Source organism: Prionailurus viverrinus, chromosome B3 (genome assembly GCF_022837055.1).
Source record: "Prionailurus viverrinus isolate Anna chromosome B3, UM_Priviv_1.0, whole genome shotgun sequence".
Classification (NCBI taxonomy): Eukaryota; Metazoa; Chordata; class Mammalia; order Carnivora; family Felidae; genus Prionailurus; species Prionailurus viverrinus.
This window is the reverse complement of record NC_062566.1, coordinates 15,721,812-15,740,524: the sequence shown is the minus strand read 5'-3', so window position 1 is coordinate 15,740,524 and position 18,713 is coordinate 15,721,812. Positions and strand designations below refer to the sequence as shown.

General features: G+C 40.1%; 1 protein-coding gene across 7 annotated transcripts in view; it reads right to left on the bottom strand.

Moving 5' to 3' along the window:
* Positions 1–2,247: 2,247 nt before the first annotated feature.
* TJP1 (tight junction protein 1) overlaps positions 2,248–18,713 on the bottom strand; it is a 255,244-nt gene continuing 238,778 nt past the window's right edge. For 3 of the 7 annotated variants that reach the window (XM_047862418.1, XM_047862422.1, XM_047862423.1), the window contains 6 exons: positions 17,863–18,090; positions 12,691–12,851; positions 9,779–10,256; positions 7,830–8,047; positions 6,481–6,624; positions 2,248–3,793 (listed from right to left, as the gene is read on the bottom strand). In XM_047862418.1, coding sequence (XP_047718374.1) covers positions 3,699–3,793; positions 6,481–6,624; positions 7,830–8,047; positions 9,779–10,256; positions 12,691–12,851; positions 17,863–18,090 — 1,324 coding nt within the window. In that variant the 3' untranslated portion in view covers positions 2,248–3,698. The remainder of the gene's footprint in view (positions 3,794–6,480; positions 6,625–7,829; positions 8,048–9,778; positions 10,257–12,690; positions 12,852–17,862; positions 18,091–18,713) is intronic. The other 4 variants (XM_047862420.1, XM_047862424.1, XM_047862421.1 and 1 more) reach the window with 3 other exon arrangements.

The window sequence follows — 18,713 nt, the reverse complement described above, 5'->3', positions numbered from 1 at the left end:
GAGTGGACATTCACTCACTAGGTTTTCTAGCAGGAGAACATTAGTCATATGGCAAAGGGCAAAAACAGCCTTCTGCTTCTGGCACCAGAACTTGACCGTCTGAGTCATTTCAGTGTATGATGCTCAGTGCTACAGGAAGGTGGTCTGAGGGAACAACACGCCCTCACTCCTGTAAACATGATAAAACACCAGGTATATAAACCTTGCCTGACATCCATGCAGTGTATACATGTAAAAGCCAGGCAGGTAGGTACAAACAACAAACTGATATATATGGAAACATGCAGTCTTGTTTAGGCCTTGTGTATGTGGATCTGTGCTCACAATAAGGACACATTTAAAACAGAAGAGACTAGTACACCTGAACAGCTAAAGTAACATCGTGTGTCAACTATACTTCAATTAAAATAAGAGAACAGACTCAATGGCACATAGATCTCACACCATGTATAAAATTAACTCAAAAGGATCACAGACATAAGCATAAAACCTAAAACTAAAAGACACTTTTGAAACATAAAAATCTCCATGCTGTGGATTAGGCCAAGATTTCTTAGATATGACACTAAAAGCCAGATCTATAAAAGAAACAAATAAACTGGACTTTGTCAAAATGAATATCTTATGCTCTTCAAAGGACATTAAGAAAATGAACAGACTGAGAAAATATTTGCAACCCACATATCTGGTAATAAATCTGCATGCAGATTATGTAAAGAACTCTTGGGGTGCCTGGATGGCTCGGTTGGTTGAGCACCCGGGCCTTGGTCTCAGCTTGGGTCATCCCCTCACAGTTCGTGAGTTCGGGCCCTGCATCAGGCTTGGTGCTGATGGCGCGGAGCCTACTTGGGATTGCCTCTCCTCCTCTCTGAACCTCCCCTGTTGATGCACTCTCAAAATAAGTAAACTTAAAAAAAACAATTCTCAAAATAATAACAAGGCAATTTACACAAACAAGATAAGCTAGAAACAGAGACCTCACCAAAGAATGCATGGCAGATAAGTAAAAAGATATTCAACATCCTAAGTCATCAGGCAAACACAAATCAAACCCACAAGGAGACGGCCCATTACAGTGGCTAAACACAACACTGGTAACTGCAACTGTTGGTGAGGACGAGGAGCCACTGGCCCCTCAGAGATGGCCGATGCATGACAGTACAGCACTCCTGCAGGCTGGATGGCAGTTTCTTGCAAAGCTCAACTTCCATTCACAATAGGAGTCAGTGTATCCCACACCTAGTGTTTAAATCAAGTAAGAGAAGAATTTACATTCACACAAAAGCCTAGATGCAAACGTTTATAGCAGCTTTATTCATAATCTCCAAACCTGGAGACAGGTTCACCTGAAGTTCACCTGGGGATGACAGACTGTGGTACACTCACACAGTGGGCCATTACTCACAATAACAAAGAACTACTAAGGTTTGCAACTTCATAAATGGATCTCAAACGCTTTATGCTAAGTGAAAGAAGCCAGACTCAAAGGCTATATACTGCAGGATCCCACTTACAGGACACCCTCAAAAACGAGAAACTATAGGGTAGAAATCATTGTCCGCCAGGGGCTGGAGAAGTGTGTGTGTGTGTGTGGCGGGGGGGGGGGGGGGGGGTGGTATAAAGAGGGAGAAACAATGAACTTTTGGGGGACGATGAAACTGTTTGATGTATTAATTGTAGTAATGGTTATAAAACTATGTACCTCCGTCAAAATTTGGAGAACTGCACACTAAAACGGATACTTTTACTGTACATAAAAAAGATGCAACAAATAAAATAGACTGAATCTACATAGACCTGCACTTCCTACCAACCAACCACCTCTATGTCAATAGGGGGGTTGTTAAATAAACATGGCAATCATGATGGAATATTTAAAGCCATTAAAATCACTTTCTACCCCCAAATGTTACAACATAAGAAAATGTCCATGTTACGTTTTTGGGAAAAAGCAGGATACAAGGCACGAATGCACACATAAATATATGTATATTTACAGAAGCGGTGGAAACACTGCCAAGAACTCTCTAAGTCAGCCTCCTTCTCTTCTTACTCTGTCTTGAGGTTTCAGTGACTGGCACTGCTCACCTATCTGGGTGCACTGGCTGCAGGGACGTACTCCACAGACACCCTACCTGATGCAGTAGAAGGGGGACCAGGTGATGTGCAGCAGGATGCAGGACTTTTAACAGGATTATAAAGTTGCATGAAACTAGAAACTGGGGGGAAACAGACCAAACCAGCACCTTATTTTAAAAAGTTTTATTCTGCAGATTTAGAAATTTGAGATTTTTTAATAACTGCAAAAGAAATTCAGTCACACCTAATGAATGATTAACAGAATGTAGTGGTGTATTATCTAAACAGAAATCGTGCTGATGTGCCATAATAAATTGTCTATTAGTAAAAAAATACACTTTAGGGCACAGCATGGTATCACAAATTACAGTCAGGATACTTTGCAAGAATTTAATCAAACTAGAGAATTCTGAGTAACTGTATCTTTTAAATGCAGCACTTTTAAAAATGTAACAACTCTGTGCATTCTTTTTTTTTTTTTTTAAAAATGACCTTGTAGGTGTCATAGAAATGCTGCTTTATTGCTGCAGAGGTCAAAGTTCAAGGCTCAAGAGGTACAGGAGAGAGATACAAAGGTAGCCTTAAGAAACTCGGTTTTGTTTATGTATAAAAAAAGGTAAAGTTTATAAAAGTTAATTTACAAACCAAGAACAAAAGTGGTATGCACGCGTTATGTACAAGCATCCTTGAAACATCAAAATTTTCAAATGCATAGCCAAAAAGAACAGAAAACCACCACTGCCCCTTGGAGGAAGAAAAGAAAAATCCCCAAATCACACCATTTTTTTCTTCTGGGTGATTATACATTTCTGAAACCACCAAATCCACAATTTACTCAATCTTTTTCATGATACAGTATCTAGATGTGCACAAAAGCCATAAAAACTTAGTAATACACGGAGAGAATGATCTAAGAATTAAAAACATGAGGGTAAGGCATTCCTGCTGGTTAGTATGTTTGTGGTGATATGGTTAATTTATAGATCCAAAGAAGCCACAGAACCAGTCTCACATGCTTTGGTGTCCTTCCCTAAAAAAATGTGTTTTCATATACAATAAGTAACTGTCTTCACTTGACTCCCCCCACCCCCTGCCAAAAAGAGCTATAAATTCCCCTTGCTGTACATTTCTGTTAAATCTACTACACTGGTTTATATGGTTCCAGGTACATTTTTAAAATGTGTGCATATTACCTCATGCATAATAAAATAAAATGTGTATGCCAGGCTAGGGCCATAATAAAGTTTGAAACAATGTACTTTGGAAAGACTAGAACTCAAATGCACCCCATTTACTGGCTGGTGTTTTAACGGAAATCAATATGTGAAGTTAAGCAGTGACCATAAAAAAGTACAAAAATCATTACAAAGCAAACCATCTTTGACCCTCCAGCCAATACCAATAGTTTTTCAATTATAAACACGCAGTTTGCAGCATGTTTTCTGACCATGGGCAGGGGCATGCTCACTAATCTTCATCTGTTCAAACAAAATGCTTAATACTAACAAATCGCAGTATCAATTCTAAGAAAAGTGTAATACTTGATAGAGTGCTTCCATTTACATTTAGTAAGTTTAACCCAGTTTCACATTATTTAACAAGTTCCTATATTTTAAGAATTAAAAGTGGTCTATCAGGACAGAAACGCAGTTTGCTCCAACAAGGTAATTTGGATCTCCAGGAAGACACTTGTTTTGCCAGGTTTTAGGATCACCTATGAGAGAAAAAGAAGTTCATATCAATTGTGGTTGGTTAAAGTGCCAGCCCTAATGGTCATGGGACAAACATAAACACATATACTTCCATACAACCTTCTTCTCGTTCTTCAGCATATGCACTTGTTATCAAAGCTCTAAGTGCTATATTCCATTGAGGACCCACTAGCATCTAAGGATTCAAAGTGGTTTCAGATTTCTCCTTTATTCTTTATGTTTTCAAGTTTATGCCTTTTCAAACAGTGAATACAAGTTGGGGCGACAAATACGCCTGGGGTATAGTTCCAGTGCCTGGCTCCACAGAACTATTGACAGCACTTCTGAAAGTTGGGACCCATTTGAATTGAATATGAGAACACATTTCTCACACTCAACTACACGCCAATGAATGAATGCCTGAAAATTCTGCAAAATCTGGTTTCTTCTGGAAGGAAGACCCTTCCTCCCCTTTACCCCCCAAAAATCAGCAAGTCTGGGCCGAGAGTTTCTCAGCCCTGAACTTGGCGGTACAACAAAATCACTTGTGAAATTCTGAAAATTCACTGTCTGTTGAGTTTGAAGCAGGGCTTGGGTATTTCCATTTTTAACAAGCTCTTGTTGCTTTTGAGATTTGCAACTGAAGCTAAGAAGCCACAGTATCGGACACCTAGTGTGAAGAAGGCTGGCATGACTGTATGCTCTGTGGCATCCAAGGTAAGGGACACTCGAAGCTGCTGACTTTTGCCTCCCTTATACAATAGTTCTTAACCAGGAGCGATTCTGCACCCCTGTGGGATGATGTCTGTAGACGTTTTGGCCTGTCACAACTGACATCTGGTGAGCAGAGGCCAGGGATGCCACTACACAGCCCACGATGCACAGGACAGCCCCTACAAACAAAGAATTCTCATCTGGCCACAACGTCCACATTACGCCAAGGTTGAGAGACACTATGTACAGCGGGCCGTACACCAAAATGGTCTCTGAGTCATCATGGGCTCAGCAGTTTAAAACCGAGTGATCTAACTTCACAGATCTGTATGGGCAGTACTGCAGAGAACAGTCTGCTCAGGCATGAGGTAGAGTAAAAACAACTCTTTGGAAGTAAAAAAAAGAAACCCCCCCCCCCCCACTTATTATACTAATTTTTGTTGGGATCAAGTTAGTACTTATCAAAAGCTACCCCCTATGGGGGGCCTGGCTGGTTCAGTGGGTTGAACACACCCGACTTCGCTTCAGGTCATGATCTCTCGATCCATGAGTTCAAGTCCCGTGTTGGGCTCTGTGCTGACAGCTCAGAGCCTGGGGACTGCTTTGGATTTCGTTTCTCCCTCTCTGCCTCTCCCTCACTGGCGTGCGCACTCTCTCTCTCTCTCTCTCAAAAATAAACATTGGAGACAAAAAAAAAAAAAAAAAGCTATCCCTGACTTTCTAAACAGAAATTTATAGTAGCAAAGCATTCTAGAGCCATATGGGATTACACAGAGGAACATTTCTCTTCTATGTGAACGCACTCAAAATTTAACACAGGAAAAAGTTGTTTCAATCTAACAAAATAACTTTTGTTCTGTGGCATAAAAAGCAGGAATAACAAATAGATAATTTATGCTTCATATAATATCCCGGAAGAAAATCATTTCTAAAACAACTAACTACAATAGACAGTTATTTTAAAGACTTTCATCCTAATTTGGTTTAGAAAACAATCAGAGCTCATGCTACAACTTGATTTTCAGAATATCACGTTTTAAGTGCAGTTTTATTAATGTTAATTCATTAATTCAAACTAGGCTAATAAAATGCTTCTCAGTGGAGTCCCTGAGGAAACAGCTTTACTATCCAGTGTATTAAAATTAATTTATTAGCTTTTTCCAGAAAATGTACCTGCAGATATCAGGAAATACATATTTATATATAATTTTTAATCTTGGGTAGTATTAAAGTATATTCCTACAATTTTAATACCCTAAAGCTCTATTTCATATTAAAACTGCATCATGTTCACCTGATTTACTAAAAATTCAGAAGCAAAACTTTAAATTCTTATTTCTCTATATTAGGTTTAATTAAAGTGATCTATACCAAAAAATATAGAATGCTTAAACTGGTAACTGATGTAGTCACCCAAATAAGTGAGAAATGTGAAAATGCAATGGAAATTTTGAAATTATGATCTTAAGAGCAAAAAAAGCCATTTAAAAGTAGTGTGTACAACAGCAGTTATTCAGGGTTTTGCACTGAAAACCGTGGCCAAGTATGATCCCAGTGGAAGGTATTTTTTGTCTTGCAGATTTCTCTGGTGTCTATACTTTGTAGATTGAGGAATTAAAGACTGGTAACCAAAACAGAAATTATTATATAAAGGAATCATCTTAATAAGAAGATGGAAATGCCCATGTACGTAGAGCAACAAAAATTCTCCCACTGCATCTTAAAAATTTTGACAGAACAAATAATTTTGTTGAACACCAAGAAACAGCCAACCTTTGGCCAAATCATCAATGTTTAAAAGGCAGAAACTTCCCATACTTTTCCATATTCATTTATATAAGAACACAAAGAAATTTCAAAACACTGGTGATGCCTACAAGGCCACAGCAACAGAGGTAGAGATGTGCTAACAAACAGCATGTGTAGCTCCAACAGCCCAGGGATTAATCAATGACAGTACCCAAAGCCCCCAAAGGACAGAGTGAAGACAGCATACCCGACGAGGAGTCGGATGATTTTAGAGCAAAAGACCAACCGTCAGGAGTCATGGACGCACAGTGTGGTAAGCGCAGCTCCACGGGCTTCAGGAACTTGAGGCCATGGGGCCCACACATCACTAAGGGGCTCAGCAGTGTCTCGCCTGCAGTCAAGGAGGGGGTGGGAGTGAGAGGTTAGATAACCATCTTCTTTCTAGCCCACAGTTCTCTTTATCCTCCCTTCTAATGACATGCTTTAAAGCCAAATGCCATTAGTTCTCTATAGCAGTGACCGAGAGAAACATAATGCAAGACACATGTGTAATTTAAAATGTTCTAGTAGCCACATTAAGAAAAAACAACAGGGACATAAATTTTTAATATTTATGTAACCCAATATATCCCAAACATTATTTCAGCATGTAACCAATATAGTAAATCTCTGAAATCAGTGTGTATTTTATACTTCCAGCACATTTCAATTCATAATAACCACAGGTAGCCAGTGGCTACACCATTCAATCATGGGGTTCTTGTATATTCAAATGTATTTTTTGTAAATGTTACTTAGATCTTACGTTTTAAATGTTGTATTTGCTACAGACTTGGTTTAAGGGATTCACACAGGGCCAACATATGTTAGTGTTCCAGCAAAATGTAAGAAAATGAGCTCGAGTAACATATTTAAGGAAGTAAAGCAACTGCTATAAGACTCCAAAAGAAGTCATCACGTAGTTCATAGTATCGTCCTGACATATCCAGGAAGATTACGAAAAATAACAGCTTTCCTGGATTCCTTAAGTTCAGAAACACACATGGTGATACCTGAGAGGGATATTTTATTTGCCGTGTGGAGCTCTTACTAGTGCTAGAGCTGGGGTGACGAGCACCTGCCCCAAGAAGCTTCTGTCTTACAGTCGGGTGACAGGCATGGAGCAAAGCCTTTCTGAGTGGGTGTTATCTAACCTGTCTCTAGACATGGAAGGGATGAATGACGCAAAGACAGATTTGGTGAGGTCAGCTAAGACCACCTAGCAGACCAAGGGAGGAATGCCCAAAGGCCAGTCATCTGCTGTCACTGTCACTTTCACAGTGAAAGTAAAGCCCAAGGAGTGGAAGGTCTTGTGTGCTCACCTCCACCAGCTTGGACTTCCTGTGGGACACCCCGTGCCTGCCTGTGATGCCATCCCAGGGCACCCCCCTCCACAGTGCCCACTGGAGAGGCCTGCCCTGATGGGAGAAACGTGCTGGGGTTGGCAAAGCAGAAAAGGGGTCCAGATTATCCTCTCAATTGAACACTACAAGCTTTGAAGAGCACATAGGACAACTCAAGTTATTAAAAACCAAGCAGAAAAATAAAACCATTTACCTTTCTCCTTATCTAAAGGTGGGAGGATGCTGTTGTCTCGGCAGACCTTGAAATAGATTTCCTGCTCAATTCCCTCAGGAATGGCTCCTTGTGGGATAATTATACTAACGCCAGTTTCTATGGAACTCAACACCCCACCATTGCTGTTAAACACGCCTCGGGCTGTGGCCACCACGGTGTGACCATCTTCATCTTCATCTTCTTCCACAGCTGAAGGGCTGAGAATCCAGAAACAGCTAATGAATAAACCTCCAACAATATAGCAGAGTTTCCATTATGACTCTAACAGGTTGTTTCATCTTATTTCTCCATTTAATCAAAAAGGTAAGCTTTTGGTGACACATTTTACTCACAGGAGTAATAAATCATATTCTTCCTGGAGAAATCGATTTCATTTTTGAAGATAACTAATCAATTTCATTACTGAATGCACAAAGCCTAATACCTTGCTCACCCAACTACTACAATACGTTGGTCTTAAGAACCGCATTTTAACATCCATGAAATTCGTATTTTAAAATTGACGGTAAGTCATGGTTTAACTGATAGCACTTTTCTTTCCTTCTTAGTGATATATAAGACAATGGTGCATCTTGCAACTTATGGCATCTCAGACTTGATGAGTACTAATTAGGTTCTCTATCTCCCTAGGATTTTGAGCATGCACACTTATGGCCCACGCTGTCAAAGCTTTCTACAATACTTTGGTATGGGTACACCCCAAGCACCCATGAAAAAAAAAGTATATTCACTTAGTACACAAAGAATATCAGAAGCTAAGGGGATGTGGTATCAAAGACTGCTTCAAAAGCATAGGCTACCAAGACTGCCTGGAGTAAAATTTTGAGTCACAACCTAAAAGTGAGCAGAAAGATGGACCAACACAGTAAGTGTGTGGAGGGAAGCTACAGATGATTCCTGCATGACCAGAGCAGCAGGGACAATGCTGATGCGGCACCCCATCCCCCCACTACAGGAAAGGCTTACAAAGAGGAGAAGGCAGCACATTTCCATGACCATCCCTGTTTTTGGGAAGCTGGCAGGTGGCCCTCCTGGCCCTGGGTTCTGCCTGCAAGTGCTTCTGTTTCAGCAGGTGGCTTGACAATGTAAGTGGATTTGGGAGGCTGAGGTGAGCTTATGTGAGGCCAGAACAGGTCTAGAGAAAGGAGTATATGAGGCTTTCCCAGTCTCATTTGCTCAAATATATTACTCACTAAAACCATAAAAAGAGCAACCATTTTGAGGTTGTTACATTTTCTAGTATCACTGTTGAACAGAGAGTAGACAGGGAATACAGGTGCTTAGGCTTCTGAGATATTTTCCAAATGTAAGCAGGCCAAGGTTAGAGGTTATGGAATACTATGCTTGGTTCATAATACGGGCTCTGTATTCAGATGACCAGGAGCAGCTGAACCGGGGCTCCCTCACCCTAGTTGTGTGACTGGGCAACATGCAGTGTCACCCGACTTCAGTTCTTAGTAAAATGGGGATATTGACAGTATCTATGGACTGTACATGATCAGTTAGCTTTATTATTTTATTAATATTCTCTTACACCTCTTGTAGGACCTTTCATATAACAGCATTCATTGCAACAACCTTTTGGACAAAACTGTTCAGTTTAAAAGTTTAAGTTAAGGGGAGCCTGGGTGGCTCAGTCAGTTAAGCATCCGACTTTGGCTCAGGTCATGATCTCACGATTCACAAGTTTGAGCCCCGCATCAGGCTCTGTGCGGATAGCTCAAAGCCTGGAGCCTGCTTTGGATTCTGTGTCTCCCTCCTCTGCCCCTCCCACTTGTGCATGTGTGCTCTCTCTCTCTCAAAAATAAGCAAACATTAAAAAAAAAAAAGTTTATGTCAGAATGATTCTTAAAAGTCCCGAATTACATAAACTACACCAAACTCGCATTAGACAAATCACAGAGCCAAGAAAAAGGCAAAAATCTTACCTCACAGGAACAGCTTTAGGCACAGTGCTGACATTATTCATTTGGTATTTGGGCTTATCTGCATGGATGGAGAAAGTTTCAACTCCACTGTCAAACTCAGGAGGCTGTGCCACACTGTGCGCTTTCACAAGAGTTTTTGGTGAAGTAGGGGCTTTTGATGACAAATCAGGTTTATGTGCAGTTTCACTTGGCAAAAGATTGTGGTTGAATTTAGGACTTTCAAACTTGCGCTCAAATGGCCGAGCAGAACTTGTGTATGGTTTTGGTGTGAATCGATTATATGCTGGAGTGACTGTTTTCTGAGTCTGTTCAGCTCCATTAACTGGAGCTTTATCCGGGAAACTTTTCTGGGGATAGAAAGTAGACTGAACAGTATCTTCTCGGTTCGGTGGTCTGAAAGTTGCTGGCTTATTCTGAGACGGAGGTGGATCTGGTTTAGACACTAAAGAATTCTGGAAATCCAATGACACCGAATTACCTGAAAAATAAACATATATAAGCATTTAAAAAACTTCCTCAAAGAAGTTTTAATAGCCCCTATGATGTCTCTCCCATCTTAACTTGTCTCGGTGCTGAAGTCAAGGCCCAAGTCAGGGTCCCCACAATTAGAAAGTGACTCTTGAACCCTGGTGGCTACCTGTGACATCGAGGGACCAGGAGGGGCATGGACACATGTGGTACTCTGGGGTATCTTGTGACTTGGAGTCAGGGTCATGCTGCTCAGGGTCCAGGCCTCCAGAGCCTGGTTGTCTGAGTACCCTCTCCCACTGTCCGTATCAAATTAGAAACAGAATGACAGTATAGCTATGTTAAAAAAAGGAAAAAAAAGAAAAAAAAAATCAACACTACAGAACTCACCGAAATGAAGTCAAAAGGAGCCACAGACTGGGAGCACAATTTGCATAACTGTACAGAATTAGGATCTGAAACCTATAAAGAACCCCTATACACCCATCAGAAAGATGCTACTAATAGGAATATGGGGAAAGCTGTGCAGAGGCAACAACAGAAGTGAAGGCCAGAATGCTCAGTTACCTTACAAGACAGAAAACCTCACTACCAGGGAAATGCAAATACATAACAAACCCCAAATACACTTCATACCCATTAGATTGGCAACACTTCGGTTCAGTAATGCCAAGAGTTGGCAAAGATGTGGAACAGGAATCTCCATGCATGGCTGGTGGCAAGGTAAAGAAGTACTAACTGAATTCTAGGAAATAATTCCAGAAAAAATAACACCAACACTATACAAAGTCTTTTAGAAAGAAAACAGGGGACATGTCCTAGGCTCTCTTTTATGAACTAGCACAACAATGATGGTAAAACCAGACAGGGACATAACATAAAAAGGAAAAAATAAATCCAAATTCCTTGTGAACACAGCAATATAATTTACTGCATTAACACACTAAAGAAGGAAAATGTTACAGTAATCTTACTACATGCAGAAACAGCATGTGACCTAATACTTTCAGCAAACTAGAGGGGAATAGAAAGGAATATCTAAAACCTAATAAAGAGTAGCTATAACAAGCCATAAAAAACATAGAGCTAATGTCGTAAGGGTGAAACATTAAATCCTTTCTCCCTAAGATGGGGAAGGCAGAGATGTCTGCTCTCATCACTTCCAAACTGACACATTTGCCGGAGGTCCCTGACAGTGCACAAGAAGGCAAGAAAAAGAAAAGGCATTTAAGGATCGGAAAGAATTAAAACTTTACCTGCAGACATGACAGTGTGGAAAGAAAATCCTAAACATGGGGTAAGATCAATCTACCAGTACACCTCTACAGCTGGCCTAGAATTTGATTCTTGTAAATAACAGAGAAATGTCTGTAGTAGCAAAAAGCCAACAGGAGAATGGATAAATCATGGTATATTCTTAGGGTAAAATAATCTTTTTTTTTTGAAAGGGCCAAAAAAGGGGCATTTGGAGGTGAAGGCAACAGTCTCCCTTTCAGAGTGTTTGATGGAAGGCAAAGAGACATAGGACAGTTTGAGGAGGCAGCAGGAACAACAGGTGCTCTGAACAACGGAGAAGTGAGCTGCACCTGTGTGAGGCCAGAGAGAAGGATGAAGCAAGCAGGAATGAAGGAGAGGAGCCACGCCAATGGCCCCGGAAGAGAGGCGGCATGGGTAAAGGAAAATAGTTCCTGGTCAGGGAGACATGAAGGAGAGAAGATGGGAAAAACGCAGGGGTACAGCTGTTAAAATGAATCACCTGGAGCTGTTGGCTACTCTGCTGGGATTTTGCCACAGCACATAACTGTGAGGTGCTAAGGGTTGCAGGTTATGTGGGACTTTATGGCTTTCCTATATCCATGGATATAAATGGAATATAACAGTAATTTTTACAAACCACCAATCAAAAATTTAGATTCAGACATACTGGCAAACAAATACTACTTCCAAAAATTGAGCTGTGATAGTAAAACAGATTAACATCTATTTAGCTAAAAGTCTTTTCTGATATAATGGTTATAGTTATAAAAACAGGAGACGTACCTTTTTTTTTTTTTTTTTTTTTTTACGAGATGTACTTTTAACAAAACACTTAGTTTCATTGTTCCCAGCCTATATGTTTCAAGTATGTATTTTTAAAAAAATTTGTTTTTAAATTTATTTATTTTGAGACAGAGCAGAGGAGGGGCAGGGAGAGAGGGAGAGAGAATCTCAGGCAGGCTCTGTGCTGTCAGTGCAGAGCCTGATGCAGGGCTTGAACTCACGAACCGTGACATCCTGACCTGAGCTGAAACCAAGAGTTGGACACTTAACTGACTGAGCCACTCAGGCTCCCAAGTATGTATTTTTAAATGAAAAACACTTTTGCTTACAAACTGCAAGAATACAATTTTGTAAGTATTACTCTATTACAGCAGTAATGCCAACTTCCAAACCAAACTTCCTACCTTCACCATGTGCCCCCTTGGCATGCGTGTGGAGGGCGAGAGAGGAGCTGGTCTGGGCATACTGGGAGGGCAATGGAGGAGGAGGGGGAGTGGCCTGGATCGGCTCATAGCGTTTCTCACCAAATGATCTATCCGCAGTGTCAGCTTCAGGAGACTTTCCCCTATGAAAAAAACAAAGACAATGCCAACTGATGAATATGGATTCACATTTACAAAAAAGCAAGTTTTCATTCTTCTAATTATCCCTGAGTTAAAAAAAAACAACAACAAAAAACTGGAAATTTCACAATTTATTCTTATGAGTATAAATGGCTAACTCTACCAAAATATACAAACAAATTCAATCATTCATCAGCACAAGAAATGTAAAGACAGGACAGATACTTAAAGAATATTAGTAAAACATCCAGAAGATGGCAACCAAAGGCAGATGAAATTTTGGGTATACTTGTAATATTAATTGTGTTGCTTACAAAAAGGCAGTAATGGTTGGGAGGTTTAAGAAAGTCTTGCAAATATTTTGAAAAATATTTATTGGCCCCAATCTTCCTTAGATTCACTACTGATTTGGTATCTAAAGTACAAATCCTTGGTTTCTGGCACACTCAGAGCACCACAAAAAATGTTTTTATAGACCAGAGGTTGGCAAATTTTTTGTAAAGGGCTGGAAAGGAAATGTTGTTGGCTTTTTGGGCCATACAGTCTCTGTCACAACTATTCGAACTCTGCCCCAAAGCAGCCATAGACAATATGTAAATGAATGGGTGTGGTTGTGTTCCAGTAACACTAAACACACTGGACATCTTTCACTTTGAAACTGCCCTTGATTTACTAGATCCATTTTTAATTGTTTAAATAGTTGCTAGAGTAGCAGACACTGCTTGATTTTATAAGGCTCTTTTAAGTCAAATTGTGCCATGTATGCTTATTTTTCAGATCGCCAATTGTTAATACGTAACACGTACAATTCAAACAAAAGAAATCTTTAAAATAGACCCATAATTACAACACTGCCATCTAAACCTTTGCAGAGAGCCAAAGCTGCACTGGTTTTATGTGCACAAACAAAACACACATTTGGAATGTATTTTCACAGAAAATTTCATTGGGGAAGTCTACTCTAGTGATTGGCTTTAAAACTATGTGGTTTTGTCGCTTTCAGGCACTTAGGCTAAACATTTGAAGATGACTTTAAAATCTAAAAGTGCACATAATGCCAGTGACGCAGTGAGGGACACCTCATGTAACAGCCTCACATTAATGCCAGTCTTACCACTTGACGGTCCTTTTCAAGTAGTCATAGCTAGGGTAAGAGCCAAGAAATCTAGGTGATGGCAAAGCAAAAGCGCAATAGAAAAATGAAAGAAAATGGTCAATCTAACTAAGTACATTTGCAGCAAATGGAACTCAAATGTCATTTTAAAATATCAACCAAAAAATACACATCCACCATTTCAGAATCATCTGATCTATAAAAGAAAACATCACTAGCTCTCACTTAAGTTTGGAAAATCACCAATAAATCAAAATATAGTTAATATAGTTAGGTACTGCCTGCCCACTTTCCACATACATTTTAAAAATGTTTATTTATTTATTTTGAGAGAGAGAGAGAGAGCGCACACATGCATGCACGCAGGAAGGGCAGAGAGAGGGAGAGAAAGAATTGCAAGCAGGCTCTGCACTACTAACCATGAGATCATGACCTGAGCCAAAACCAAGAGTCGGAAACTTAACCTTCTGAGCTGCTCAGGTGTCCTGGCCCTCCACGTATTTTAACTGTGCTGCTAGTGAGTAGCAAGGTGCTTGAGCTTTATTACTCTTCCATCTCTGCCCACTTTGGCTTCACTTGCTAGTGGTGAGCAAAGAAACGGACTAAATAAAGAAGCAATACTAAGAATAATCAGCAGACTCTGAAGAAGTAAGAATGAAATGCTCCATTAAAAAAAAAAGGGCTGGGCAAAAGAAATCCTCTAAGTGAAAATGTAGGAGGAAGCCGTACAACACAACAGCTGTGCTGATCCCTAGTGGGGGTGATGATGAACAGGCAAGCTGAAATATGCATGCCTTTGAAACCTGACTATGATTAACCTGTGCTCTTTCCTGGCAAGACCTGAACCCATTACCAGTCCTAAAGTAAGTCCTGGGATGGGGGGAGCCTATTTGGAAAGCTTCCATGTTTGAATCTCACAGCCTCTCTCAGTGAATGCCACATGCACATAGAAACCTAGTTAATCTTACTAAGTTTTTAAAAAGCTGAAAACTACTAACACTTATTTTGAGACCTAAAAGTCTCACAGTAAGTTGACTTTTGAGAGACAAGATATTTTAGTGACAAAAAAATCTCTCGTTGCCCTGAAGAAGCTCAGTTTCTGGGCTGGGACACATGCACAGGGCTCTTCTAGCCCTGTCATAGGATCCCGGAAACTCCTTACTTGTTTTGAAGATCAATGTCTGAGTCACTGATCTCCTAATCTCCCCAATTCCAACCCAGCTCTCCAGAGCTGTAAGACAGGTGATATCCACTTGCTCTCTGGGGCGTCTGTCCTGTGCTACCATTCTCCCTTCTCAACTCCCACCATTTCTCAGGTATGGAGTTTTTGTTGGAGGGTGGGGAACATGAGAGAACAAGCAAGGGAGGGGCAGAGTAAGAGGGAATCTTAAGCAGGCTCCACACCCAGTTCAGGGACCAATGTGGGGCTCGATCCCACAACCCTGGGATGAATGACCTGAATGAAATCAAGAGTCAGACACTTAACCAACTGAACCAGCCAGGTCCCCTCGGAGGTATGTTTTTAAGTGGAACATAAGCACCTATTATCCAGAAGAAAAGAGCTTTGCTATTTCTATATTATACTTTAGAAAATGAAGGCCTGTAGGCAGTCTACTGGTAACAAAAAGCAGTTCTGAAATACTGTAAGAGGGCTGTATATTTTAAATGACTTTCCAATTGTTAAAGCTGTATTCACTGGGCACAACAGTACAACAGCATTAGAAGGGCAAGGCACAGACACCCCTTATGTCTTAGCCATCATGTCTCACTCCTCATTCTCCTTCCCAAAGCTCTACCCACCGAATACCCACATGGGGACGTGAAGCACAACTACAAAGAGTTTTTGATTTCTATCACAAAGGAAGGAAATGTATTAAAATGTGCATCTCAAGTCACACTTTCCGGCTTCCATAACACTCATGGCAGGAAACACAAACATTCAGAGTCTGGGGCCTATTCACAAAGACAGATGTTATGTGTTTCTGTCAAAGGCAATCTACCCTTGAGAAACCTCTGACCAGTTAAGACTCATTCCTCCCAGAGCTGCATTAATGTAAAGGTGGGCAGCTGACACACCTAGCACACTATGCCCTGTGTTGCTGGGTCCCCACCCACCAAATACTAGGCAGCATTCTAGACCCTGAATGAAAATTATACGTCACAAATACGTTAAGTCTTCTTTGTAGAAAACTCAACCCAAAACCAAAAATGCCTTGTCAGTTGATTCTCTGATGAGACTTCTTACTTACTTTTCAGACCTAAATGTGTTCAAGACTGCATTCTATTTACCGAGTATATAAAAGGATGAATAAAATCTCTCTCCTTAAACTATACCCCTTGGACCTGCTTCTAACAAGAATGAATGTGTTTACTGACTTAAGTAAAGATGATTACAAAAGGATACACCCTCCTACCTTACCAGAGGTGAGCTACTAAGGCTCACCGGAGTCTGGACACCCTCCCCAGATGTACTGGGCACCTCTCTAGCATTGTGTTGGGGGAGGCTCACAATACTGGTATAAGACACTGTTTGTATTTAACAGAACCCCCACTGCAGCACCCAAAGTTTGCATTTGCATTTCACATAAAGGGCTTTCTTCTCTAGACAAAGACTGAAATAGAGGACAGTGGGAAAAAAGTTTTAAATCTTCACTTCAAATGATGTCTAAGAAAAAAGTGGTAATTATAATTAGATTTTTAACAATAGAGGTTTTAAAGTATTTTTAAGAAAATTTTTCACTCAACAGTACACGACAAATGATAGTTAAGTTCAGACAATCCCAAGCATCTAATTCAGTAAAAATCTGGGTGCTTTGGAACTTGGTAGGTCAACTTGGGTAGGTCAAACTATAGTCCCCATCATTCATTCAAACACTAATGTAGGTGCTGCTGTGAGGGAGACTGACAGATGTAATGCCTCTAAATCAGTTGAGTTCAGTTAATCAAAAGGGAGATTATCTGGATGGACCCTTTTAAAAAGAACTTAGGTCTTTCCTGAACTCAGAGACTCTCAAACAGCTCTGGATCTTCTCTCTTCCTGTCCTGTGAACTCACAACTTGTTTATTAGCAGGGTCCTACAACGGTGTAAATGAATTCCCTGTAATAAATCCACATCTGTTTCTCATTCTTGTGGGTTTGTTTTGCTGAAGTATAAACCCACCTATGCCTATGTGAGTTTCTACCTCACTCTCAGTTGGATTTGTACCCCAACAAAACCAAAGAAAGAAAAACAAATCAACAAAACCTCCAATAGACAAGTCAACAAAAGGGAAGAGCACAGAACAGGGAAAACGACTGGGAGTGGAGAAACTTGGGTGTTCAGTCCTAGCTCTGCCTGCCCATCACGTCACCTCATGTGTTAAAACTTTCCTTTCTTTTCCAAGTGTAAAACTGGACCAGAATACTTAAAGTCATCTCAAGCTCCCACATTTAAAAAAAGATAAGCTCTTTCTCACCTTGAAGAAAAAACAACAAACTATTATCTTCCCTCAAATAATGTCACCCCCCCCTTGCTATTTTCATATTTAAAAAATAAAAACAGAAAAGAAGGAAAAGAACCAGCATGAAATATGCTGCACAGAGAGAGGGGAGACTTATGATTCACCTAAAAATCAGGATCTTCACCTCAAAACCTTTTGATTTTAACAACTTTCCTAATGCAAAAATTTCATGTATCAGATATCAGGGTTTAAGGACAAAAGACACACACACATATTCTAGAGCTACAGACTATGCACAGTGCTGAACCACTGGAGCCAACAGAAATCATGTATTAAATATGGACTTAACTATATTCCTTCCAAATACACTGAACTTCACATGATTACTCTACTTTATGCAACTGAACGTTTATGTTTCTTCTTATTTTTAAAAGTAAGTCTCAGGTGAAATAACTTACTTTGAAGAGTAACTAGAAAAGTTTGGTTGATTCTGAGAATGAACTGGCTTGGCAGGCTCTGAGAGATGGCCAGTAGGAATGTGTGTAGAAGGCTTGTTTTCAAAACTTCTTCGGTCAAAGTAGGAGAGTTGCTTTCGATAATATTCTTCATCCTCCTCAGGATCGTAATGATTTGACCGAACAATATCTTCAGGTGGCTTCATTTGAGGTTTCTGAGGTTCTGGGATCCTGACAATGAATGACAAATGGAACTTTTTAGATGTTAATTTTACAAAGAAAATGGAATACACAAATATGTTATCTTGACCTTTTACTGCTATGATTATTCAGCATCTAGCTGAACAATCCAACAGTCAAAATGGACATTCCAAATCCCATGTCTTCATACATTTACACTCAGAAGGCAGCCCTCTTCTGGCTCATGAGTCCTTTGACATAACCTAATAAGCTTGATAATTATTTGGTCAGAGCCTCACAGCAGGTTAGAAGCAGTTAATTAGAGAATAGGGAGCATTAACTAAGACAGTGGAGAACTTCTCAAAGTATATACATCTATGTTAGCAACAATTAATTACTGAGAGAATTTAAGAACTTTAATCCAGGATCAATAAAGGATTCTCATAGAAGGAAACAGCTCTATATAGTCCAAAGTTCTACAAGGCACAGGAAGCAGTGGGGAAGAAAGTAAGTTATTAAGCAAATTAATACCGAGCTTCCTCAACTTATGATGGGGTTACATCATGATGAATCCACTGTCAGGTTAAAATACCAGGAGTCCAAAATGCATTTAGTACACCTCATCTACCAAACACCCTAGCTTAGCCTAGCCTGCCTTAAGTATGTGTTCAGAA